Raw genomic sequence first — 27,014 nt, 5'->3', positions numbered from 1 at the left:
ATGAAGTACAAAAATTAAAAATGCATTTTCAATGTCAATTCTATATATAATATCCGCTTTACAAAAAATACGTCTACACACAAAATAGTTTCCCAATTGTATTAACTTTGACGAGCATTAGTGCTCATAATGAGAGAGAAAAACACTTGACAATCTATATCAGTAACTTTGTTAACACTTAAGATGAGTTAGGTAACAATAAACCTTTAAAATAAAATAAAAATAATAATAATAGGAAAAACACCTTATTGGGATGTGTTTTTCCGATAAGATCGTTTTTTTGTTTAGTTTAGTTTTTTAAAACTTGTGGTTTTTAGGCTGGCACAAGCAGGGGTGTCAAACTGGAGTCCAAGTTCAAAGGGGCTGTCTGTGCAGACATTAGTTTATCTCCACACCGTGGCTATGATGCCCTTCTTCTACGCTACGCGGACAACTGGCTAGTTCTTTGTCTTTGTAACTTTAAAGGCTGATTTTATCAGACTGCACAGGTCACTAATGGTGGGAATGAGTGAAAAGCTCTTGGACAGCTTCTCAGCTTTTTGGCCAAGAGGTTTGGATCTACAATGTTTTGGACTATGATAGGGTTTGTGGAAACATCACTCAAAACATTCATTTGGAAAAAGACTGAACAAGGAAGATTTGTCTTTGCTGACATTAACCTTTATTCATACATACCAAGAGACCTTAGAAGAAAAAGGAAAATTAGAGGACTTTTACAGGAAAGCAATAGGTTTTTGTTCTGATTGTGAGGGAGAAGCACATGGACTTAATCTAAGTGGAGGTAAGACAATAACACATTTTTTATTTGAATTAAAATGAGATCGGACAATGACAGTAATATCCAAAATTGAAATGAAACATTTTTAAGTTAATGTTTAAGAAAAACTCTGAATTAACGGTTTGCGTTTAAAATATTTGAGCATTATAATACACTGTTTTTAAAAATGAACACAATATTTTGGTATAGACATAAATTCAACACTAAATAATTCAATGAGTATCCTTTTAAATAATAAATAAATTGCAATGGCTGATACACTCTTTCTAAACCTGCAAATTCCATTTGAACTAACATGGGGTGAGTACCGATACCAGCCTTATTTTAAGGTATCATACTCGTGATGGCAACCAATGCTAGTATTGCCGCCCTCTTGTGGCTGTTTTACTGTCAGTCAGTCAGTCAGTCAGTCAGTCAGTCTGCCTGTCTGCCTGTCTGTCTGTCTGTCTGTCTGTCTGTCTGTCTGTCTGTCTGTCTGTCTATCTGTCTATCTATTGTTAGATTATTAACATTGTTTTTCTGTTTCAATTTATATTTTAATCGTTTTTTATATTAGTTAGAGCTGTGTAATAATAAGACAACAGTTAATTCAAATGTTAGTCAATCTATAGTCCTTTGTTCTTCTCCTTGGGAAAGAAATGTCTAGTAAGGTTTCTGAGTAATCTAAATGAGGGGATGTTTGAAAGTGCAAGCAGAGGTCTGTCCATAAATTGCCGCGGACCAATTGTTTACCCACATCTGGAGTGGACTGAGATAGGAACTGGTGTAGGATTCTAAGTTGTGTATTTCACTCTGCTGACAGGACAAGATGACAGGGGGGGAGTATTTTTTCTAAACACTGTTTTTGTATAAGTGTGCAAGAGCAGAGAGCGAGAGGCACACTTTGCGGTCATTGCTGATTGAGCAAGGATCCAAAGTGACTTCGGAAATTTCTGAATAAAAGCTTGCAAGAAAACTTCTTCACGAGATCTCAACTTTGAGTTTTATTTTGAACACGCAGGAAATCAAATGAATGATTTCTAACACTATCTATCTGTCGTAACGTTCTTCTTCCTCTTCTTTTTACAAGTAAGAAATAGGCTACAAAGTGCAAATATAATTGTTCAAATTTATGGAGTAAAAGTAAATGTCAAAAACAAATGGTCCAGTAAATTTTATATAGTCATGGAAAAATGAAATTGTACTACAGTGGCCTAGTGAAGTATTTGTACTTAATTACTTGTCCACTGACAATCAGCGAATGAATCACTGTCTCCAGGGCCTTTGTGTGTGTGTGGGGGGGGGATCCAGCAAGACTGGATTTCAGAGAGGCTGACAAGCTCAGAGACAAAAGAGACGCCGGCTAATAGTCCCCAGGGACGTGTAGCCTAGTATTACATAACATTTCACAATCTATGCGCAAGCTCTGGTGACAGAGACTAACAGTGACACAGTGGCTCAAACAATATCAAAGAGAGAATCGTTGTCAGCGAGAGTAACTGTTCAGCTTTTGAAAGGTGCTTTGGGAAGTGCTGTATTTGATGGCGGTAACAACAAATTGTGTTTGGGAGTAAAGCGCGTAAAATGATGTAAGATATATTCGAGTGATGATGAAGGTGCTTAAAGTATAACAACAAAAGCCATTTTAAGTAATATGACGGCAATATCAATTAAAAAAAACTACTTGGGGTTCAGAGTGAGTAGATGAAGAATTTAAAATTTAAAAATGTATGGCTAATAGAAAAGGATTTTCAAAATATTTAAAATGGGGCCTTTTCAGAATCGGGAAATTCCACAAACTTGCCTCAGGTATTGCATAACATTCCACCTCTTATAATTTTTTTTATTTTTATTTTTATTTTTAACTCTGGTTGCTTTCACAATATGCTTTGGGGCATTGACCATCTGCACTGTGAAGCGTCATCAAGGCATGACTAATTTGCACATTTGTGAAGGCACCATTTATCCCGATAGGTGCATACAGGTTTTTTGAGCAACATGTGATGCAATTGAAGTAATTTATTTTTCAGGGACGACCATGCTTATTTCAGCATAACAGTGTCAAGCCACATTCTGTACTTGCTAGAACAGCGTGGCTTTGTAAAAGACTAGTACTTGAATGGCCTGCCTGCAGTCCAGACCTGTAGTGTATTGAAAAGGATTTGAAAATCATTGTAGAAATAAGCGGAACCTGATTTGGATTTAAATAAATACCCTCCAATTAAAGCTGAGTCTGCAGCAGTACAGCAGGCTTGTTTCCTTTCAAATCCTTTGTGGTGGTTTTTCAAGCCAAAAGATGATAAATATGTCCAAATGTTTATGGACCTGACTGGAGCTATTATGCATGAGGTGGATGCACTTTTACATTCATCTTCTTGTGTCCCACCACTGTCTGCTTTTATGAGAAGCATTTGGCAAACTTGGCACGCGATAGTGCTGAGCAAGGTTTCTTTCATGCATTGGCATTGTGTTTCCTTATCGCGTCCAAGTGTATCAGATGAGTAATCAGATCTAAAAGTATGCGCCGCATGGGCTCATTCTTCATGCAGTTGAACTCGTGATTTAAATCTCAAGGCAGGTTACCTTACCAGTGTTGGGAACGTTTTTAAATCATCGGTTTCAATTTTGTGTCACCGCCAACGAGAATGCATGTTATACAATAGTTAAGCATTGCAACAGATTGTGTTTTAACTTCCTCGTTATGATTTGTTCTTTTCAAGATTCGTTTTTGAAAGGACGGTCTGTATGGACCTGTTTATATAGTGACTCCCTGTGGCTAGAACATTTAACTACACTTTATGAACGTGTAATTTGCAGGATTTAAAATCCGAATTACCCATTTGTACCCTGGCCAGATGTCATAGTTTATAAAATATTGTCAGAGAAATTAGGGATATCGTATTACATAATGTGTCTATGTCGGGGTGGAAATCAATGATCAACCTTAACACCACTTGTCTTGTACCAGTTTCTTGTGTCCTTTCCATCTTGAAGACGGAACAACTAAGGTGGCCAGAGTCAAAATTATTAGGGGTTGCTACATATAAAAAGATGTTTACATGATTAATGTACTACTTAGTAATTCAAAACACAAACACATACAATTTATGAAATGCAACTTTTTTCTTTTTAACACAATAACATGTATATATGCTCCCACTAGTCTACATGTGGTATTCTGATTACCGGCAAAATTGCGTTTGTGAAATGTGGCGGCCATTTTGTCAGAAGCTGTCAACTGAAAATGACATAGTTACTCAGACGATAACTGTGATGTCATTTTAAAATCGACAGAAAGTGGCAAAATGGCCGCCCCCTTAGATGGATCTAAACTGGTGGATTTTGCTGGTTAACGTAACAAACGCCATATTAATCAGACAACCATGTTTAGACTAGCGGGGTTGCATAGAACATATTGTAAAGAAAATCTTTAATTTTTGCTGTACTCATAAGAAGTGTGGGTATTTAAAAAGGGAAGTCAACACAAGAGATCATCAATTTGCAAGAAAAAAACAAACACATTTATTCCTTGTAAACCTCACAGAGCGAGAGCGCAGCCAAGGTCAGACCTGGATGGGGAAGAGCAGTGACTGGGCATAGAAAACAAAAAACAAAAACACTTTTCTATATTTTCAACAATCAGTTGACCAACAATTGTCTAGACTTATTTTCACAACACTTTTTTTTTTTTCAAGAGCCAATGACAGCAATCAAGCCCAAAAATAAAATGAAGAAAGAAAGAAAAATCCTCCATATACTGAAAGTAAAAACCACATACACAAAATGACCATTTGAGATGATGGTGAAACCTTATCAGACTGGAGCGGTTTCCTGGCTGCAGGGAAAGCAGAACGTGTAGTTCACAAGACGGCTTTGGAACCCAGTTGAAAATACTCTTAACATTCACCAGAAGAAATCCAATTTTTGAGTCCCTTTGCTGCCAATGATATCGTCTATTCCAAACAGGTCACCACTCCCGCATAACAGAAGTATTCAATGCCGTTTTTGACATGGCAGCCAATCTATTTGCAGTACATTCTTAAATGCACAACTAGAGAAATTAGAATTGCATTCTTGGCACACAAACTGTAGAGGAGGGAGGTTCAATTAAATAGTTACTTTAAGTGCAATATTTTAAGGTTTGGCATTTCAAAGCTCTCTTATTGTCATTGCACGGCCCATTTTAGGTTTTCCCTTTCAAATGTGTTTTCTGCAGTGCAAGAATTGCAAGTTGAAAAAGAAAAGTTGACAAGGAGTGGATGAGCTCTGTGAGGTCATTCAAACCTGTATTTGTAATTAGGTTCAAATAGCCTTTGGGGGGCAAATTGACAAACGTCTTCTGCCCCCTGAACTTGAAGTGCTTTCTGGTTCTAACTTAAGAGGGAGAAAGAGGTGCTTGCAAATTATTTAGAAGAGTCTCCCGTTTATGAGCTTTACCACATTCCATCTTGAATCTTGAAAAAAAGAGACAATCAGACAAAATCGCACATCTTTTGCCACTAAAGCCCACAGCATCATAGATCACTGCTTATTTGGGGTCCAATTGTGGATACAAATAATAAATACAACTGAATGGATCTGTGCTAACGATGCACAACACTCCTCTGGTTTTCTTGCTACCTTGAGATTTGAATAAATCAATGCGGTACAAATTGGGATCTGTTTGATGGGGATTCTGTGCCATACTCCTAAATAGAGGTGCAACGATTAATCGATTACTAATAGATTATCAAATTCATCAATTTTGTTATTTGATTACCAATTGATTATCAAATTAACTGATCATTTTTGTTAATCGATGAATCGTTCAGATAACCTTTTTTTTTTTTTAATGGTCCAAACCCTCAAAATTATTCTCAACAGCAAATATGTGGTTTCTGTCGCCCGTCATGAAAACAAACTGATTATCTTTGTGTTGAATCCAAATAAAACAATAGCTTTTACTTTGGAAAACAATGATCCACTAATTTGCATATTTTCTGACATGTTACGGACAAAACCAATAACTGAATACTTTATATTTTTGCACTGACAATGTGAAATAATTTACGGTTTTTAAATAAAAGGATGGAAATTAAAACTTTTGTATCCGATTCATGGATTGACAAAATAATCAACAGATTACCCGATTATTAAAATAATCGTTAGTTTCAGCCTTACGCCTAAATCCTAAATATATTAGTCCCTTGGGCCAAATTGCAATTTACTCATGGCCAGGATTTGTAATAGGGGTGAGAAAGGAGAGCAACATCGTCGAAATCCCTGAATCTGTGAGGTTTCACGAAACACTGATGAGGGGAAAAAAACTGGGACTTCCTATAGTTGATGTGATGTCTGCATTATTATTTTTTTCGTCTTTTGTTTTAACTACACACAATACAACATCCTTCTGACCTGGCGAGGAGGGGGAAAAAAAGACCCAAGAAAAACCACTCTCAGCCGCAGACATGCCGAGCAGATTGAAAGGTGCCGGGCCAGGGAATCCCATTTAAAAAAAAAAGGGGGGGGGGGGGACTGGAGGGAGCAATAGAACAAAGCGGTCACTTTTTGAGTGGCTGGTAAACTGAGGCATTGGGGTCCAATCCGGAGGGGTTGGTGTCCATGAATTTGGAGGAGTAGTGGGGGGCCACGGGGGTCATGCTGCTGGTGTCGTTTGTGTACGAGATGCTGGGCATGACGGCCATCACTTCGGCTATCTTTTGCTTCAAATCTTTAATTTCTAGATCTTTCTGAAGAATCTGACCTGGGGACAGACATTAAAAGTTGACAATTAGTCCATAAACAAGGTAACAGAAGCTTCTTCTCATCATTAATATGAAATTGGGGGTCAAACAGGGTTGGATTTGTAATGTTTGTGATGCTATGACTCTTCGTGGAAAGTACAGACCTTGCACAATTTCTTGCTGTCTCTTTGCGTCTCCCAGTGCAGAGAAGAGGTCCAGTTTGATCCTGGTCTCGGCACTAAGGCTGTTCTCCAAGTGTTGGGTCTTGTCCTGCATGGCTGACAGCGCTGACATCAGCACTTCTGTGTCTTTTTCATTTTCCTTGTATTTATGAAGCTCCTGGAAGGTCAGAAAGGTGCATTCAGGTTGAGGGCAACATCATTCAGGGTTGTCTGGATTGTGGAATAATGACAGCAAGTAGTTGAAAATATTACCTGGACCTTCAAGTCAAGCTCTCGTATCTGATCTTCCTTTAGCTTGTTGTCCAGGGTTAGTTTCTTACACTCGTTTTCTAATTCCGTGATCCGCCGTCGTAGCGTGTCTGTGCATTCTCCCCTGCAAAGCAGCACGACTTCATTTGAGCCCAACAAATGATAGTGAGCAGATAAAAAAAACAACAACATGGTGGATGCGACGTTACCTGGAAGCAGCAGCTAGAGCGACGGCCCGGGCTGCCGTGGCCTCCTCCAGCTTTTTGCGCTTCTTCTCATCTGCCAGCTGTTTCTCAGCAGTGCTGCGAGCTTCCTGCTCAGCTTTGAGCCTCTTCTCCAGTTGACCCACAACCTGCTTGTCCTTTTGCTTTGCCTGCACAGCATTATGGAGCCTACAATGCCACAAATCACAAACATTAGTATAGCATGTCGTGATTTTTTTTTTTAATGCTCTTTACTGATGAACTTTGTTGTACCTTATAATGTAATAATTTCCTGAAAATGTTAATAACGCCTGAAAATGTAATAAAATTTCCACTTCGGTCAATCAAAAATGTAACAAAACCCAATAATGCATACATTTCACCAATAATGTAGTCCGGGTTTCTGAAGGTTTTAATACAGTTTTTAATGCAACTTAAAACAGATTGACATTGGGTCATAGACTTGCGTTGATATAATTTTCCGCCACTATGTGGCATTAGTGTTACAGGATGGACATTGGTGACAGAAACGCTATATTTTTCTTTTCAAATTCAGAGCAATTGGTATGTGGATCAAGAAGCAATTTATGGGCTCCAGGCGATTTTGTTAATTGTAAATTTCAACAAGTCTCCAGCCCCCACAAATACATCTATTTTTAATCACATTTATTATTGATAAAGTGTGTTATAGTGACTCCTTTGCACAATGTGGTATGTAAACGTATGAAAAGCAATGTTTTTAATTTTCATGCCTCTGGACATAGTATGTAATGCTTTTTAATATCATTTAAGGTCTTTGCAAAACCCATTTAATGACGCACAGAAACCCTGGCAATATAAAAACAAAATAAAAATCCTGACTAAGATTGTAATACATTTTTTACGGATAGCATATTATTACATTATAGGGGATTTATTAGATTTTCAGCTGGGTTCCCCCCCCCCTCAAAACTGATCATGTAAAACTTGACAGATAACGTAATTTTTTTTTTTGTCCAAAGTTTGACATTTTTATGTTTTGAGAATCTAAGACTGTTATACACATTCACAGCAAAAAAATTGGTGTTAAAATGTTGGTGTTAAAAAGCTTCAAACTTGATTTCAACTCCCAAAGTGAATTTTTAACAGTCTGATTTAAATTTAGGTCAATGTTGGAGTTATTTGACATCATTGATTAATTTAGTGTGAAACCCACTATGCATAAATTTCAAAGTATGCTCCGCCCACATGATTAAAACTGCTCTCTGGGATATTATATAATATATATATATGATACAATAATACAATAAGCTATTACATTATTGGAAAACAATGCGATTACGATTCAAGCCACCACCCACTTGTTCTGCAGCAGCTCGTTCTCCTGACGGAGTTGACCCAGCTCGGTACGTATCGAGCGCTCAGCGCTGCCAAGTGAGCCGATCTGGCTGCGCAGGTCCTGTTCCATCTGCCGGCTCGCCTGCAGGTCCGCCTTCAACTTCTTAACGTCCTGCTCCAATCTGTCGCACATGAGCGCATGAGTAGACGTGCAGACAAATATTGACCCATTCCCAAGCCGCAGAAGCAACAGTACACACACATACTCATGTGTATGTAAATATTGTTCACATTTTAATAATAATAATAACACCAGAAGATTTTCTACTTGTTTAGACTGACAATCAATTCGCTGTATTTTGGGCCACAAGAGGGAAATTATTTCTGAGCCATTTATTGAAGATGAACATGCCTGCCAAGCAGAAGTGGAAAAACAGACTTAAATATGGGTAATCGGTTTTGTTCTAATCATGGTCTAGTTCCGCTATGAACAGAAACAGCTGACCACAACCAGTTTGGTCATGCAAAGTGTCTCACAACAACAACAAAATAAAAAAGGCTTATCGCTTCATGCAGGGGCTTGGCCCATAAAGCTTAGCTCTATGAGATGAAGCACTTTTGATGGATTCATTGCATCATTTGCAAGTCCGTCGTGTAGGGCTGAGTATCGATTCAGATTTACAAAATTGATTAGATTTAATCCACAAGGGCCCGATACGATACACAATTCATTTCACTGTTTGGCTTTCAAATCAGGTAAGTATTTCACACCAATTTGGGGTTTATATATTGTTATAATATTATTGTTTTGATTTTATTGAAATAAATATAAACTAAAAGATTCTGATAGGGATAGGGATAAACCGACCAATTATCGGCGCTGATATTTGGGCATTTTGATGAATATTGGTATCTGCCTTTTTTCAAAATTTGATGGCCGATAAAAGGTCAATCTAAAACCATTTTCATCTCTGGGAACTATTTATTTAAATTTTCAGTTAACTTTAGTGATGCCGCTGATCCTGGGAACCTTCTAAACCTTTCGTTTTTGTTCGACATTTAAACAAAGAAATGTGATAAGATTTCAGTTTTTTTGTGTGTGGAAAAAAACAGCTATGGTATTTGCTTCTTTAAGTTTCCATTTACTTTTTTAAGACGTTCTGATAAGTATATGGTCTAAGATATTTTTTTAATCTACATTTTGAAAAGCCAAAAAAAAGCTCAATAAGCATTAATTAATTATTAGCTTTAAGGCATTACAACAAAGTCAAGATTGGCATTTGTATAAAAAAAAATTATTTGACGCCAATATATCTGCTAATTATCAGATTAACACATTAGCTGTTCACAATGGTTACTCCTGCTAGCCTCTGGCCAATAGGGTTCGAAGTTCCCGCCCTCTGTCTGCGGATGTGACGTCATGCGCACATTGTGTATGTGAAGAAGAGACTGCGTGGTTTAATTTTTTTCCCCACATGTGGCAGTTGCTATTTGAAATGAAATTTCGAAAATGGCTTGTGGGTGTCAGAATTCTAGCTGGTGGGTAGGGAAACAATCACAGTACTTATTGCCCTCAATCAAACACATTGGTTTATAACTTTGTACTTTGTTTTTTTTTTGTAAAAGAAAGTCAGCAGAGGTTCAAATAACCACTTCTGTGTGCTTACCTAACAAGTGCTTCGGGCTTGCTCAGCTGATTGTTGGGAATACAGTTGTCTGTAGGGTCCCTGTTGGAGCCACTTGACGCCCCCTTTCCCACTGCTAACTTGTGCTTCTTCTCATTCTTCCCCGTGGAAGAGGATGATGGCGCGGAGGAGGGCACGCTGCCATTGGTTGCACTGTGGCCACGGGGGGAGGAGTTGAGCGTTGTGGCATTGCTGTTTTTGTAGTTTTTGGAGCAGGAGGAGGATGAGGATGAGCAGGAGGAATTATTGTCCTCTTTAAGCAACAAGTTTTCTGTGCTGCCCAGTTCACTGGTCAGTCTCTTGCTGTTCACATGGTTCTCCATATACTCCATCTCTTGGAGTTTAGAGTCCACTGACGACGGCAGGATGCTGTTGCTGTTGTGCTGCTTTTTAGCCTCCCCACCACCTTTTCCCTCTTTCCCCTTTTCTCTATACTCTAACTCTGGCAAAGGTGCTGGGGGCTTTTTATTGGCAGGGGCACCATTCTGTGAAACCGGAGGTGCCTCCACTTCAGAAACTCCTTTAGCTGCTGCTGGAAGAATAGCTCGATTAATGACATTTCTGATATAATAACAGTCAGTCTACAAGTTCTATTATTAGAGGTGCAACAATTAAGCGACAATGAATCAAGTATCAATTTGATATTTGATTAATGGTTTAGAGACCGTGTTTAAATTAAAATTGTCAAAATCTTTGGAATGTCTGTTTTTGAAGTTCTATTTTTGACTAAAGGGGTGAAAATGTAAACGTTTCGTCACCAAAAATCTGATTCATCTACAAAATAATCAACGGATTAACCTATCAATCATTAGTTGCAACTTGCAGCCCTAATTACTATACACAGTTGAATAATTGCTATGATGACTGAAATTAACACTTTAAATTTGGGCAAAAGTTAAAGACCTAAACACAAACATTACAAAAAAGTAAAATGTTATTTAAATTGTATATACAGTATGGGGTATATGCCACGAAGGAGGTGGGACTTCAGATTCCCTAGTTTTCACACATCGGCTTTGTGACGTGTGGGTCGCGTAGCGGTTCTTGCGCTTCCGCCTTTGTGCCCCTCGGTTGCGCATTCCCGTCGACGGGTGTGAGTGTACTAGTGTGTCTGTCTTAGTTGTCCGAAGCATTTCAGAGAGCTGAGACATCGGCGGGAGCGGGCGCAGGGGTGGGGGTGCGAGTGTTGGAACGCGGCCATCAGTGGCCGGAAACGACGCTGATGTGTGAAACCCGGAAGTGGGAAGTCCGTGGCATCTACCCCATTTATTTAATGACAAGAAAAATTAAGTAAACTTTTTGGATAATCTATTTTAAAATGGCTAAAAGTGTCAAATGTGATCTGACCTTCATCCAGGACCATCTAAAACCAAGCGTTCACAATTTTTTCCACAAGCACTACAGGTTTTTGTTGTTGTTAAAGACATTAGGGGTGTGTATCTCTCCAATACAAGACAATTCTATACGTATCTTGATACATGAGGTGAGTTATTATTCAACGACGGCTCATTTTGAAGTGGAACAATCCAATATGGTACGGCTCACTATGAAGGTAGGATGCAATTTTCTTTGTCATTGTACAGTAGCTGGAGTCCTGCAGGTTTTAGATGTTTCCCTCCTCCAACACAGTCGATTTTAAAGATCAGGATCGTTACGCCCAATTCACACCGACTGCGGAATGAACACGGGGCAATTTCCGTACAGCATCCGCACAGACTGCAATTCCCACCACATGCATTGCGTGAGCTGTACATGTCCGGAAATCTGCACCCACCAGACCACAAGATCACGGGGGTTCACACTGGAGAGTTGAGTTCACGCGATAATAACCGTGTATATAGAGTGCTATTGGTAAACAATAGCCATGCTTGCCTGTTGTCACATCGATATGCATTTTGGACATTATTTCTGGGACTTCTACCATGGCTCATCTAAGTAAATACATTTTGTGTTAGGAACTTGTCAGTACTGTAAACGTGGCCTTCAATGATATAACTCTCCAATACAACACGATTCGATACGTATTTTTGATATATTAAGCTTTCTCTGTCCGAGCTGCTACAGAGTGGAATCTCACTCCTGTTAACATCAGAAATATAACCACATACATTACATTTAAGCTTAAACGGAAAAAAAATGTTTAAGTTAATTGATAATCAGACATGTCAACAGTAACAAGACTTGCTCTCGCTTCTCTGCTTGCATTTTGCTTCTTGAATGTTCTCATGCTTCCTCTATTTGTTTATTCCTTATTGGTTTTAATGCACATTTTAGTAAATTTATTGCTTTTGTTAAGTAAAATGTAATTTTACCTTAATAGTATTTTCGTGAATGTATTGTTATTGTTGTGCATTTTATTTTATTTTATTTAATTAGAGTGACATTTACGATCTGTCTCGGGACTGCAGATGAAAAATAGCCTTTTGGCTAATTCTGGCATATTTACTGAAATGTTTATTAATATGTACTGTCCCTGATAAAAATCAATCAATATTTTTAAGTGGAAGGATTCAATTTGGTTTGATGTGCTCACATTTTTTAAATCAAAACATATTTTCCAATTTCATTCTTTTTCCTTTTACACCCCTAAAACACATATATGATCATAAAAATGCAGTGTATAATTTAAGGCAGATTTATCCATACCCTTGACTTCGGCTACATTCACACTGCAGGTCATGATGATAATTTCTGATATTTTTATGTAGTTGTTCACATTACAAGAACAAAAGCGACTTCAAATCGAACAAATCTGTGAAGTGAGACACGCGAACAAAACACGACCGCGTAACACACACAAAACACATCACCACAGTGTTTATGGTAGTCAATATGACCGCACGTGTAAAGGTCTCATCTTATTCCTCTATTTTCAGCTTCCTAGGTACTTTGTACTCGCTCCTCTGATTACATGTTTGGAAAATTCCATCAACGACACGAGCAGATGACAGGAGTGAGGTAAATGAGGCGAATGATGTCATTTCATGGAAATGTCTATTAAAGATAACGCAACGTCATTAAAGTGTTCAAAATTTAACCTTCTGTGTGGTAGAATTATTAATATCACCAATCAAGTTCACTTCATGATTTATGCTTCAAGGGGGAAGTCCCTTCTTATTTCAGCAAGACAATGCTGACCACTTTCTACATGTGTTACAAGAGCATAGCTTTGTAGTAGAAGAGTGCGAGTGAATACTACACTGGTCTGCCAGCAGTCCAGACCCATCTCCTATTGAAAATGTGTGGCACATTATGAAGTGCAAAATATGAAAATGGAGGCCTCAGATTGTTGAGCAACTGAAGTTGTACATCAAGCAAGAATGGGAAAGAATTTCACCTACAAAGCTTCAACAATTAGTGTCCTCAGTTCCCAAATGCTTATTGAGTGTTGTCAGAAAAGGTGATGCAGTAGTAAACATGCTGCTGTCGCAGCTTTTATGAAGTGTGTTGCAGGCCTCAAATTCAAAATGAGCTCATAGTTGGAAAAAAAGAAAGAAAAAAACAGTTTTAAAAATGGCCATGTCACATATGAGCAAAAAAATAGGAATTGACCTGCAGTATGTGTTCACTCAGCCTTCGATGAGGATCAGATCACATATGACAAATGTATTCAGAAAACCATGAAATTTCAAAAAGTTCGCATACTTTCCTGCCCCTATTTTATAGCACAATCGGGATATTTGAAGTTCAAGACTTGTTTTGATGCGTACAGAAACACTTTTGAGTCTCACCTTCTTCTGCTTCTCGTTCTTGCCTTTGCAGCATCTGTTGCTCTGGTGGCAGAGCCTGCTGAAGGAGCTGCATGTAAAACTCGTTCTCCTTCTGCACATCTTTCTGCTTCCGGAGGCGCATCTTATAGCTTACATAGCTCTTAAAGCCAAAGCCCAGTGTCACCACTGGATAACCAATGCTTCAAAAAGGCAGAATAAACACAAGTGTAAGTTAACCCATTTCTTCTTTAGTGTCATCACATCTGCCCAAAATCCACTCAAGACAACAGTCGCTCACCAGTGTGCAGCAAATGGGCGACACAAGTCTACATGGAAGTTCTTTAGGTCTTTGAATCTGATGGCCGCCTCTATGTACACGAAGAGTATCCATAGAGACACAGTGGGTAGACAGACTCCCCTCTCTGAGGACAAAAACAGTAACAGTAAAGATATATGCACACGTCAAACATTAACACAGGCAATAAGTTCAAACTTTTGTCTACAGTTTGTGGATTGATATGTGATCAGTGCTGTGATGATTTCCAAAGGTTGTGTTAGTCACAGGTGAACTTATGTGGTTCAAGAAGTAAGCAGAGACCATTTCCCTCCCCTGAATAATAGCTCCTGCAGGATTTCTATCAGATAGCTGGCGTCTAAACAGCAGGATGCCTCCTAGGTCATCATGAGCTATGCATACATTGGGCATTTGCAATATGTACAAAATAATAACCATGAAAACCGGAGGGGGTGTTACCTGTGTGCCAGACATACTGCACCCACACGTAAGTACTGGCAGCAAAGAACAGCCATTGCACTGGGATGAAGAGGAGGCAAATGAAGTCCGAAGTAAGTGCCACAAACACAAAGAATACTGAGAAGGCCTGTTGAAGAAAGGAAGAATGGTTAGAAAAAAATGTCCACAAAACAAAAAAATTACATCTTAAAGCTGGTCTGCGGGATAGCCCTGAGAATGCATGGCACATACATTGGATGCATTTTGGTGACAAGACAGCAAACCTACACAAAGAAGTTGTTCATGCATCATTATTTGACCTAAAAACCTTGACAACAGGAGTGTACATATACAACTTGATCTGTGGTATAAATGAAACTGGCAACTTGCTTAGTCTATTCCACACATTCATTGACATTAGCACTTTTTTAGCTCATGACAATTTTGAAGATCGCGCTTCTCTTTCAAATATGGTTTTGAAAAACAAGTTTAGCATTCACAATGCCAAGTTTTACAAATATTGAATAAATATCCACTCACCAGCCCCTGGTATCTAAAAGAGTCGTACACACTCCGGAGGAAGAGCCAGAACGGCCAGAGGTACTCAAACCGGAACTCCAAAACAAAGTCAGCCAGTAGCACTAACGCCCACACCACCAGGAACTTCAGGTACAGGAAAGTACTGCAAAGATGGGAGACACTTTGAAATATAAATACACACTTGACTATATAAACATTTCTGATTACTGTCAATATTGTGATCGTTATCTACTTGGGGTCGCCAACCTTTATTTTTATTTTTTTTTATTGAGCCCCACTTCTTGATAACTACACCACTCCAATTGAATCACTATGTTCCATCACAGGTGAGTTATTTTTCAAAATGGCTTGCATGTTACTCATGTGGTCTCCCGCAGGCACAAAGTTGGGTAACCACTGAGCTACAGCATGGAATACCAAAATTGTACCAGTTGTAGTTGGAATGTGTATGACTAGATTAGGGATAGACCGATTATCAGCCGGGCTGGTTATCGGCGCCAATATTTGGCATTTTGACGCATATCGGTATCAGCTTTTTTTTTTTCATATCAGTTGGCCGACAACAGTTCTTCTTAAAATTGGGTAAACTTTTATTTACATTTTCAGTTAACTTTCTAGAAGATTCCACTGAGCCTGGGAATTCCCTACACTTTTTGTTTGAACGTTAAAGAAAGCTAAATAAAACATTAACATTTCAGTTATAATGACATTTTGTAAAGTGTAGAAAACTTTGGGGCGCTATTTACTTGTTTAAGATTTAATTAAACTTTCTAAAGACATGTTGCTGTGCCTGGGAGCACCTTTTTTTTAAGAATTTTAATAACAAAGATGTCAATTGCCTATGATAAAAAGAAAAAGACTCTTAACATATGTTGACAATCTGAATCACTGTTTTAATAATAAAAATGCTTGAAGTTACATGTTGGCATTGTATGATTAAAAATTCTGACATTAATATTTTCCTTGGTACATCAACGGATATAAGCTACAAATATTGGTTATTAGCCTCCTTGACTACTAATAATCTGTATTGGTATCGGCGCTGAAAAACAAACATCGGTCTATATCTAGACGAGATCAATGCTGAGTATAGGTGCAACAATCAATTAATTGACAACTAGTCCTATTATCAAATTAATCAATTATTTTAATCGTTTAGATATCTTTTTTATTTAAAACTGTCCAAATACACGCAATTTCAGTTTCTCCTCAGTAAATATTCCACAATTTCTGGCATCCTCCATGAAAGTGGTCTGATTAACTTTGTTTTAAACCAAGACAAAACAATCTCTTATACTTTGGAAAACAACAATCAACATTTTTGCTTATTTTGCTCGCGTTACATACCAAACCAGTAACTGAATCATTACTAATTTATGCTTGTGCACTACCAATTTGCGATAATGTCCAGTTCTTGAATAAAGGGATGGAATTATGTTTTTTTTTATATCCAATTCATTGATTAATCAAAAAAATTATAGACAACTTCAACAATTACTGAAATAATTGCTAATGTAGAGTAGGCTATATATTAGGGGTGCACCAATCACAATTTTCTGGCCGATCACTGATCTCTTAAAAGTCTGACCGGCCAATCCCGATTTTTCCGATCTCGATTTTTTTCATAACAAGCAGCATACACCTTCAGAGTTCCAATCTTATTTTATTGGAAAACATTGAACAATATCTGTAAAATAATACAAACGGGTTGTTTTAACTGCAAATTAAGTAGTTCTCTGAAATAAAAATGAAAAACATATTAGTCATCTCAGCAGAAGAGGACAGTGACTGACTCTTTCAGACCTTTGAAGAGGGAGATGAGATCGGTGGAAAAGATCGGTTTATATTTAAGGGATCGGCCGACCACCGATCACCCAAATAAAGGAAATCATGGCCGATAAATTGGCCGGCCGATCGATCGATGCACCCCTACTATATAGTGGAGCCTATTACTGTTGTTTAATAGATTGCAGAACTGTTTGCTGCATTTAGTCTAAGCAGCTTATAAAATGTAACGAGGCTTTCATGAATCATATGTGAATCCTTAAATCTTGAGTATGCATCCTGGATAAGGTCCATTCCTGCACTTACATGCTATTACTGAGCATTTAGATATTACAAGATGGTCGGCTGTTGAGGTCCATTACGTGAGCGTGTTGAAATGTTAGATGTTACTGTTTCTTTCAGTTTCAGATATGCAGAGTCTTGACTGAGTCACATAACCCAGGAGTTTGATTATAAGTAGTGCAGTGTACATTATCAATATTTCAAGGACTTGGAACGTGTGTGACTCTTGCCCTTTAGCATTTGGCTCACTTCATTTATAGAAAGTTCAAAGAGGTTGAACCTGTCAGGTGTGGCTGCATGTGGAGAGCAACCAATCAATTTCCAGGTTGTTTTAACTCAGGAATCCAGCATAAGGGCGACATACTTTTCTATTTTAAATGTAAACCCAACAAAAGACATTGTCCTATGTTGATAGTAAGACTCGTGTAGTTTAGTTTGTTTGCATTAAGGACACAAACGTTGATTCTAGAGAATACTTTAGCAAAGCCAATGAATTATCCTTAGCCGACAGCTGTCAACCGGCCTGAGCTGAGAGTATAAATTGGTAACGTCGGTTAAGGTCTATCCAAAGTTTATACAAAGAAAAAAAAAGTGACATGTTTGCTGTGTTGTTGAAAACTGGCTGTTGTGTGGCCCAGCTAGCGCAACATGCTAGCTCCACACAGCTAGCCGCTATTTACAACGAAAAGCGACGACTAGCGTACACTGTGCTATCAATAGCAGCTAGTTAGCAGTGTTAACAAGCTAGCTAGCAGTAGCATTACAGTTGTATCAATATAAACATGGGAAGCTTCCTTATTTTACAGCTCCCGAGTTGTTGTCATTTTTAACGAGCGCTGCCATTTGTTGTCACGAGGACAACACATCCGCCAGGCTCCATATATTTAAGTTACCTGCCGTATATCCCCTCGGTGATTCGATTCCGTTTTACCGGCCGTCGGAGTTTGCTGCAGTCCGCATTGCGCCGCTTCATCCTCCTCCACTTGGCTTTGGCCTTCGAGCAACCGCCGTAATCTTATCCAGTTTTCTAGCGTTTGCGGACAACGGAAATAAATGAAGTGCTGTAGTATGTGTCGCTGTAATTATTTTCCCGACTGGCAACAAAGAAATAAATAAAATACTCTATTCGGGAACCTCCTCTTTTGCTCTTAGCGCAGACTCACTGTGTCCTGGCCGCGCTGTATTTTACGTGTGTCTAGTTGGCAGACGTTTGGAATATCCAATCAATTTTTTCGCCGAGGCCTCTCGCTTTGACAGATACGGAGAACAGCCATTTATGTTGCGAGGCCACCTTTCGTTCACTTCCCTCTTTCATGACTAAAAAGCAGTGGTGTGTGAAATGTCTCCTCAGAAAACCAATCGCCTTGTTTGTGGACAAATCGGGTATTGCTCATTGGCCAATCAAATGCACAAGGGGGCAGGGCTTGCTTAAATATTTTCTGTGTTTTGTCGCGTTTGTGTCATTAACATAGAAATCGAAAAAATACTGTACCTGTATGGACAATTCCGAGCTTACGTCACAGCTCAAAATGGCGGTCTTAGTCGGTCATGCTGCAAAAAAAAGAGGACTCTCAGCCCGGCCTCAAGATACTTAAATTATACTCATGTATCCATTCCCTTGTAAAGCGTCTTTGAGTGTCTAGAAAAGCGCTATAAATCTGATGCATTATTATTATTATTATTATTATTATTATTATTATTATTATTATTATTATTATTATTATTATTATTATTATTATCATTATGCTAATAATGTAAAAACTGAACCCTGAGCAACTATGATGTCATTTTTAGTCGACAGTAAGTGGAAAAATGGCCGCCTCCTGAGATGGATTTGTTTAGACTTAGGGTTGCATAGAATAAGTTGTAAAGAACATTTATGGGTTGACTCCCCCTGAAGTAAAAAACAAACAAACAAGAGGTTAATGTGAAATGTTGACACATTGACTAAAATATCTGGATACTTTGATAAAAAAAATTGTGTGTGTCCCCCACATTACCATTTTTTTATTCAGTTTGGAAAACATATTTTTTCAGAAAATAGTATTTTCAGGTTCTTACTTCATCCAGTTTGTATGAAGTATTATTTATATTTGGTATGTATTCTGTTGTCAATGCTCAAATGAAGAGAATATTCAAATTTGAGTATTTTTTTCAAATTGCAATAGGTTGAGGTGGGCATGTACTTTCTCTTTCCCTGCTCATGTAGTAAATGATAACAAAAAGTTGCACGGTGGGCTGTGCCCTATTTCATATCATCAGAGTGAAGCATGCGTCTGCTGGAGCAAAGTGATCTACTATGGCTCCCAAATACGCCCCAAGTTTGCGTCCTCGTTTGGCTCCTTTTTTGCTTTTCTTACAGGCAGGCTTTATTGTCGTGTATTACTTCTACTTTGAGATTGAAAACAACGTGAATGGGATTACATTCAGCAATTTGTATCCAGGTACGTCATCCAAAGCGTTATAAGTGCAACATTTTATAAAATGTTTAGGTATTCTAATCTAGGTCAAATGGTTTATTTTATTAATTGCTAAAAAAAATGAATTAAAAAAACATGCTGAAAAAAGACAAAGAATTACACAAAAGGTGTCATTGTATGTTTTGGCTGTGTTGCAATGTGGGCCACAATTAAAAATTATTTTAAAACTTGTTCTTTTTCCCCCCAGTGTTCCAGGATTTGAATGTGATGGCCTTCTTTGGTTTTGGCTTCTTGAGTACTTTTTTAGTACGCTATGGTTTCAGTGGCTCAGGGTTCAACCTTCTCATAGCTGTCATTGCAACCCAGTGGGCACTCATACTCAACGGCTTTGAGTCCTGGTATTACAGAGGGAAGATTAAGATTGACCTGAGAAGGTAATTATCAATGATTAATTTAGCAAATATACAAGATATGTCCTGCTTGAAAAAATTAGAAACATCATAATGGAATGGGCATTTTAACATATTGTTTATAGCTTGGTGGTTGCTGAGATGTGCACAGCCTCAGTTCTCATCTCAATTGGGGCTGTGCAAGGCAAAACAAACCCTGTCCACCTAATTCTCATGGCCCTGCTGGAGGTATTTGGCTTTGTCCTGAATGAGTGGCTCCTGCAGACTTTGCTGCCGGTAAGAAAGTTTTTGTTTCACTGATTTAATGTTGAGACCTTAAAAAATTGCCCTGTAGTAAATTATAGGCTACTCCACCTTTTGTAATTAATTCACAATATGATTATAGGTACAGCATTTGAACTGCATCATGGTGCTTCACATCTTTGGAGCTTTCTTTGGTCTTGTGCTGACGTGGATCCTCTATCGGAAAGAATCAGAAGGGCGATTCGAGAAGGAGAAACTTGACCGCAAAATAGGATTGTTCTCCATGTTAGGTGTGTAGATGGCTATGTGTGGCTTTACATACTGTACAGGCTTCAAATGCTGTTCGAAGGACAAACCCAGCGTGGGCATGTATTCTTTCAGACACACTGTTGTCCAATGGTGAAGAATCCAAGTTCAGACTGAAGGGCCTTTGACCTTTGAGCAAGGCACTAAATTGCATCCCACTGAATCCAAATTTCGAGCAATTTTTAAAGAAGTAAACCTTTTGTTAATTTACGGTAGGATAAATAACATAACATTTACCAAATTTGCAATTTATAAAACAAAAAACTTGTTCTTCAAGGGGAAGTCAAGTCAAAAATGTTTATTTATATACATTTTTATCCTTAAGGCTTCTTAGGCCTGGAGGACTGGGAGAGCACTTCACCGTGTGTGGCACTTACACCAGTCAGTCAGTCTGGCCCGGGGTCTCTGGGATGGTGGCGACCCTTGTTGCCATGGGCTGTCATCACTCAGTGTGGATGACCTGACCGTGGGTGGGTTTTTTTCCTCACATGGTTTCTCTGTGCCCCACCATGTCTTTTTTTTTTAAGCATAATTATTCAGGTTGTGTGTGTGTGTGTGTGTTCGCGCACGTATGGTCTTGTTTTTGTTACATAGTGGGGCCAACAATTGGAGATTTCACAGAGTTGTGGGGCCCACCCGTCCATGTGGGGCAATTTTGCTGGGCCCCACAAGTTTAGACCTCTTTTTGAGGGTCAAAACTTGGTTTTAGAGGTTAGGTTTGAATTGGGTTATGGCTGAGGTTAGGTTAAGGAATAGGCAATCATTTTTGATGGTTGGGGTTAGGGGCAGGGGCTAGTAAATGCATTATGTCAATGAGATGGCCCCACAAAGATAGAAAAACAAACCTGTGTGAATGTGTGTGTGTGTGCGCGCGCACGGTCTTGTTTTTGTTACATAGTGGAGCCACCATTTCAGGATTTCACAGAGTTGTGGGCCCCACCCGTCCATGTGGGGCCATTTTGCTGTGGCCCACAAGTTTAGACCTCTTTTTGAGGGTCAAGACTTGATTTTAGAGTTTAGGTTTGAATTGGGTTATGGTTGAGGTTAGGATAAGGAATAGGGGTAGAGAATCATTTTTGATGGTTGGGGTTAGGGGGAGGGGCTAGGAAATGCATTATGTCAATGAGATGGCCCCACAAACATAGTAAAACACACCTCTGTGTGCGTGTGTGTGCGTGCGTGTTTATGTGTGCGTGCGTGTGTGTGTGTGTGAAACAAACTTGTGTGTGTGTGTGAAACAAACATGTGTGTGTGTGTGTGTGTTGTAACATGGATGTTTTAATGGGGTAGATGCCACAGACTTCCGACTTCCGTGTTTTACACATCAGTGCCGTTTCCGGCCACTGCTAGCAGCGTTCCAACACTCGCACCCCCACCCCTGCGCCCCCCAACCGCGCAAATATGTAAATATTTTTGACAAATAATAATGTAAGAAAATGTACTATATTATAGTCAAAAGTAAAACAGCCAGCAATCAACAGTTCCACCAAACATGACAAAGGAAAACCTTTTGCTAGAAAATAAAAAAAGAACTAGCGTATACATATCACTCATACTCAATGTCAGGGGTATCACTTTTCTCCCCCTCGTTTACACCCCTAAGTGCTAACATTCCGTTTCTATAGGTACTGTGTTTCTCTGGATGTTTTGGCCTAGTTTTAACTCCATCCTCATGGATCCTAATTTTCCCGAGAGGAGGTTGGGGGCAGTGTGCAGCACCTACCTGGCCTTGGCTGTCAGTGCTGTAGCATCTGTGGCTGTGTCTGCACTCTCCAGTCCGAATGGAAAAGTCAATCCAGTACGTTGAAGTGATTGTTTGGACCGATTAGTTTCACAGAGGCATTGAGCTTATGTTGTCACTCTCTTATTAGGCCAATTTTCAGTCATGCATACTTGCTGGCGGTGTCGCTGTCGGGGTTTCCATGCCGTCAATACGTTACCCATGGGAGGCCATGACAACTGGACTGGCCGCGGCTGCTGTGTCAACCATTGGATTCCAATACCTGAAGGTGGTGATCAATGTGTTGATCTGTCAGTTTCTCATCAATCAATATCATACCACGTTTGACCAACCAGAACCACATGCTGCATGCCTTTGAGTGCCATGACACCCGTAGTGTTCTGAGCACACATGGACTCCCTGGGCTACTGGGATGGCTGATACACCTGGTCCTGCAGATTCAACAGTGTGATGATCACACAACGTAAATATGCTTTGTCGCAATGTCACATTTGGACACTCACGCACACAACATGTGAGTAAGTGGTCTTTCATTTACAGGGCGATCCGGTTTGCTGTATTTCACATTTGTGTTCTCATCATCACGATAGCTGTAAGCCTGAGCATCGGGATCATAACAGGTACAATTATGTAGTAGTAAGTAGTTTGGTCAAATTCTGCAGGACAAAATATCCTCAAAATGTGAAAATAAATACAAAGCAGTATCTGAATGTTAGTCACTTTTCTATGTTTAAAGGGGTACTACTAAAGTGGGACATCTGGAGACCACCCCAAGATAAAAAATGTTTTGATGATCAGGCTTTCTGGAAGGTAAGAGAACATAAAAAAAACCCCATAAGATTCTTAGACAGTACAATTTAGTGCCATCTTGAGGTGAACTAAAAAAAAACCCCCACTTGATTTCAATATGCAACATCAGCGCACTATATTACATACTGTAGGCCACACCTTGTAGGAGGCTGCCATATTTCGTTGCCATCTTTGTGCTACGTTTACCCAAAGGAAAGAACTATAGAGAACACAGCCTCTAGTGGCGCTTGCAGCTAGTGTCGCTTTGTCCCAAGATATAGGCCTGTCTCCATGTGCTTTGCTCTTGCTAGCCACTCCCGCTAACTCCTGCTTGCTCATTTAAGCCAATAATTATTGGTTGTAGGCTTAATTGGTGGAAGGCTTGCCAAGTGTGGTCTCTCTGAGGTACTTTAGTGCACATGCCTAAAAAATTTAGCATTTAATAGTTTACCACTAGATGTCACTAAATAAAACACACTGTACCTTTAAGAAATAAAAACAATTATTAAAGATGTTTCATGTGTGTGCGACCTCAAAGACAAATTATGTTTTGCAGTTTGAGCATCTTGCAATTCGCAAGTAATCTGAGGACTGACCCTGGAACTGTACACATTTACAAAAGACAATTGCAAAACCTGTTTCCTGCTGAGAATGATTGTTTAATTATACCATGGTAGCCAAAGTCTGGCCCCTTTGTACAAATGTAAGAAATGGCCAAACCGTAAGTAAATCTAGCAGACCTCAATTCAGCCACGCAAGATCATGACCATTTTACAATAAATCTACATGACAAGATGATTCAGCGCTCAATTCATGTTATTTCAGAGATACAATCTCATATGGTGAGTTTTGTCAGTATGCATGTTCATGGTAGTTCCCTCAGGTATTTTGTACATCACAAAATGTGTTATTTCCACTCTGCTGACAGGTTACATAAAACAATGGGAGAGCAAAAGCATACCCACAGGAGGCTTGGACCTAGTATACGCAAGTTTTATACCATCTTCAACAACACAGCTGCACAGGGCAGACACACATTTCAAAATGTGCCACAGTTCAAAACAGTCAATCTGTGAAGGAAGCCATGATTTGTGCTTGGTTACGATTTAGCCTTTTAAAACAGCGACAAAAATATAAATTAAATAAGTCAATCCTGAACGCTACAGAGGCTACATATAAAGTGATGAATAATCACTGAAGCCTGAAGCATATTGTCTTAAACAACAAAGAAAGCAGTGTACAGTATAACAATGATGGACAGACACACTTGGGGTCAGTTATTGCCACAGATCCTCTGTACGTCCAAACTTGAACACCAGGGCCCTGAATAAAAATAAAGGAGCATGTCAGTTATTTTGCGGAATATGACATCTGAAATATTAACAGGATCGCTTCGGCCTACTGACTTACCCAAAGAAAATGAATGCATTCTGGAAGAAAATGGCAATTCCAGGGTACACAATATGCTTCTCTGAGGAGAAAAGAAAAAAACATGGAGCTTATTATTTCAATTACATATATTTCGGTACCTGATTTTTTATTTTATTTTTTACAATGCCTCAACAGGAGTGCAATCAATTGTCATTCATTGTAAATGACTCAATCAGAACAAAACTTCCCAGTTACTTACGAGCCACTACAAAACCTCCAAAGAGGATCCACATGGAGGCAATGAGGGATCCAAAAGACATCATGAAGCCAATGAAGAGCCAAATACGAGAGCCTGCAAAGAGAGAGATAACAAAAGGTGGGCTTCTGCTTGACTGTTGCATGTATGTAGCGCTAGAGCACGAGGATTGTCATCAACTCAACTGCTGCAACGTTAGATAAACATGCATATTTTAAGATATACATGCATCATTTAAAGAGTTTTGCTTTCTGAAGTATGTAGCTTTGAATTTTTTAGTCCAGAATTTTAGCTCACTGGTTTTACTTTGTGCGGTGTGAACAAAAAAATTAATAAAAAATAATAATAAAAAAGTCAATCACGGGAGGTTGGCTGCTTGAAAAGTAGCTCTTTTGGGGCAAAAAAAATTGCACTCCTGCTTCATGTGAACAAAATTGCCTTTAATTTTTTTTTGTATTGACTGGCGCTATTAGAGGTATATTGATTTAACAATACCATATTTATTATTGTGGTTGTTGAAATAGCAAGCATTATACTAAGAAGTTAATATTTCGTTTCCCCTCATCCACCTAATCAAGGTAACCAAAATAGAAATTCATCCCATGTAATTTAGCATCATTCTCATATTTTGATGAAGCTCTTGTACTGGATTTTCTTAATGTCAGGTTGCCCATGTACATACCTGTCTGCCCCATGCAGCCTTCACTATAGCTGTCACCTCTCACCTGGCCATTTGACACAGCATTTATCCTGCACAAAACAAATTCAAAAATTGTGTTAATATACAATAACTCATTGTGTATGGGGTTTCTTCAAAAAAAAACTGCTGGTTTGCAATGCGTGTTAGACTGTTTTCATTAAAAATTAACAGAAGAATATTGTCAGTTTTACCAAGCTGTGTAACAAACCATCCATGTTCTCAACTGCTTATTCCTCAAACCAAATAATACAAAATACATCTGACTAATTAGAAAGTGTTTGTAAACCCAGCCTTACATGAGAAAAGCTACAGTAGCGATGACTCCACATGTGTGATAAGAATGGGGAAACTCCTCTTCAGCTGGATACTTAACTGCTGCATCTATGATGATCCACCAACCAGTGAAGAACTGCAATGGCACAAGAAAAAAAAACTAAGATGTGAAAGGTGAGTTGTGCTACGACTGGTGTACAAAAAAATGTGTCAATGGATTGTGGTTGGACTTTGTGGTTTGGTTATCTGCACAATAAAAATGTAGGATTAAGGAACATGAGAAAATGAGAAATACCAGAACGCCAGCAGCTATAGATGCGACGGTGTTTCTTTTTTCAGACCAGTCCACACTGCAGTCGCACTCTCCGCACCGAATCCCGTCCAGAAATCCTGACATGGTTCTGGAAAAGGAAGAACGTGTCGTCAACAAGAATCGTTTAATAACTAAACACGATATTCGAAGAACTATTAGCTATGTGTGCTTTGCTATTTATTTAGGTTTAGACCAATACGCAAAATTAAAAAATCAAACACAAGCAAAGGCAACGTTAGTGCGCAACTGCTGTATGGGGATGATGCCCAACTCAGGCAACAAAATTACTAACAATTGCGTTATCCTGAAATGTGAAACAGAAATGGGCAAATCTGTGACACACATTTGATAACAAATTCTCAAGACATACACTAATAACTACGTTACGCAAATAGTCTGCTAGACAGTGGAAATAAACACTACTGTGTCGTAGCATTCTTTTGTTCGTCGCTTTGATACTAGCAAACATTTCCTCTAAGGTGCCTTCTCACCAAGACGTCGCTGAAACCGATTGTAAACCCCACGAGACAGCGTCGATGTTACGGGAAAACTCATACGTCCGTAATGTTCACACACTCTTAAGTCGTTTTTAAATGAGTACGTACCTTTTATTTTCGATTTTTTTGATGTGGACCCTTTGGATCAGGCCGACTTTGCTTCCGAGAGCTCGCTCATGCGCATGCGCAGTTCGCCCACAGTTACGAGGCACGCTAAGCAGCTATTGATATTGGTGCCTTCAAGGGCAATGGGAAAGAATGAAATATATTGTTTTAACGCACAATATTTTATATTTTAAAATTGTTTCGATTAATTAAAACAGAACTATTAACATTATTCATATACTTTCAATTTTATTAAACTATTATAAATGTCAACCATTTTAAACTAACCAACCGCTGATGTAGCGTGATTTCTGTTTTAGTTTCCGTTTTAAATAATTAATTGTTGCATATGCGTGAGTTTAAGCAGTGAGCGAAGTTCATCCCAACTTAAAAGGGATTTTTTAGTGTGTGTGCAGTCGTTTAC

The 27,014-nt window shown here is 38.8% G+C and overlaps 3 protein-coding genes across 4 annotated transcripts; 1 reads left to right on the top strand and 2 right to left on the bottom strand.

Moving 5' to 3' along the window:
* Positions 1 to 4,255: 4,255 nt before the first annotated feature.
* On the bottom strand, positions 4,256 to 18,497 carry maco1b (macoilin 1b). The gene is made up of 11 exons (XM_086095024.1): positions 18,060 to 18,497; positions 15,100 to 15,241; positions 14,581 to 14,707; positions 14,125 to 14,248; positions 13,848 to 14,026; positions 10,099 to 10,645; positions 8,455 to 8,613; positions 7,121 to 7,303; positions 6,915 to 7,035; positions 6,645 to 6,819; positions 4,256 to 6,500 (listed from the first exon to the last, which is right to left on the bottom strand). Exons 1-11 carry the CDS (start codon positions 18,137 to 18,139, stop codon positions 6,298 to 6,300), a joined length of 2,040 nt encoding a protein of 679 aa, XP_085951150.1. The 5' UTR covers positions 18,140 to 18,497; the 3' UTR covers positions 4,256 to 6,297.
* A 941-nt stretch (positions 18,498 to 19,438) lies between these two features.
* rhd (Rh blood group, D antigen) lies at positions 19,439 to 23,873 on the top strand. 2 transcript variants are annotated; one of them, XM_086095376.1, is made up of 10 exons: positions 19,439 to 19,610; positions 19,834 to 20,020; positions 20,122 to 20,272; positions 20,382 to 20,529; positions 22,171 to 22,343; positions 22,417 to 22,554; positions 22,622 to 22,749; positions 22,827 to 22,906; positions 23,023 to 23,096; positions 23,632 to 23,873. In XM_086095376.1, exons 1-10 carry the CDS (start codon positions 19,466 to 19,468, stop codon positions 23,656 to 23,658), a joined length of 1,251 nt encoding a protein of 416 aa, XP_085951502.1. In that variant the 5' UTR covers positions 19,439 to 19,465; the 3' UTR covers positions 23,659 to 23,873. The 2 variants fall into 2 exon arrangements, with proteins under 2 accessions (XP_085951502.1, XP_085951501.1); XM_086095375.1 differs by lacking the exon at positions 23,632 to 23,873 and having other exon boundaries at positions 23,023 to 23,521.
* tmem50a (transmembrane protein 50A) lies at positions 23,714 to 26,734 on the bottom strand. Its single transcript, XM_086095377.1, has 7 exons — positions 26,594 to 26,734; positions 25,971 to 26,076; positions 25,699 to 25,811; positions 25,385 to 25,452; positions 24,706 to 24,798; positions 24,486 to 24,546; positions 23,714 to 24,398 (listed from the first exon to the last, which is right to left on the bottom strand). The coding sequence occupies exons 2-7, from the start codon at positions 26,070 to 26,072 to the stop codon at positions 24,353 to 24,355; spliced, it is 483 nt and encodes a 160-aa protein (XP_085951503.1). The 5' UTR covers positions 26,073 to 26,076; positions 26,594 to 26,734; the 3' UTR covers positions 23,714 to 24,352.
* Between the last annotated feature and the right edge of the window lie 280 nt (positions 26,735 to 27,014).

Source organism: Leptonotus elevatus, chromosome 14 (assembly GCF_054856555.1).
Source record: "Leptonotus elevatus isolate MCC_2025b chromosome 14, RoL_Lele_1.0, whole genome shotgun sequence".
NCBI lineage: Eukaryota > Metazoa > Chordata > Actinopteri > Syngnathiformes > Syngnathidae > Leptonotus > Leptonotus elevatus.
This window is presented reverse-complemented; position numbering and strand designations above follow the sequence as displayed.

Excerpts from the sequence above, each read along its gene's own strand:
- maco1b (XM_086095024.1), bottom strand. The coding sequence starts at position 18,139 with ATGAAGCGGCGCAATGCGGACTGCAGCAAACTCCGACGGCCGGTAAAA. Across the intron at positions 15,242-18,059 it reads ACCGAGGGGATATACGGCAG|TACTTTCCTGTACCTGAAGT; the intron begins GTAACTTAAATA and ends CCATCTTTGCAG. Across the intron at positions 14,027-14,124 it reads CGCCCATTTGCTGCACACTG|CATTGGTTATCCAGTGGTGA; the intron begins GTGAGCGACTGT and ends GCCTTTTTGAAG.
- rhd (XM_086095375.1), top strand. The coding sequence starts at position 19,466 with ATGGCTCCCAAATACGCCCCAAGTTTGCGTCCTCGTTTGGCTCCTTTT. Across the intron at positions 20,273-20,381 it reads TCCTGCAGACTTTGCTGCCG|GTACAGCATTTGAACTGCAT; the intron begins GTAAGAAAGTTT and ends ATATGATTATAG. Across the intron at positions 22,344-22,416 it reads CGAATGGAAAAGTCAATCCA|GCCAATTTTCAGTCATGCAT; the intron begins GTACGTTGAAGT and ends CTCTCTTATTAG.
- tmem50a (XM_086095377.1), bottom strand. The coding sequence starts at position 26,072 with ATGTCAGGATTTCTGGACGGGATTCGGTGCGGAGAGTGCGACTGCAGT. Across the intron at positions 25,812-25,970 it reads CTATAGCTGCTGGCGTTCTG|TTCTTCACTGGTTGGTGGAT; the intron begins GTATTTCTCATT and ends GTGCCATTGCAG. Across the intron at positions 25,453-25,698 it reads GCTACTGTAGCTTTTCTCAT|GATAAATGCTGTGTCAAATG; the intron begins GTAAGGCTGGGT and ends TGTTTTGTGCAG.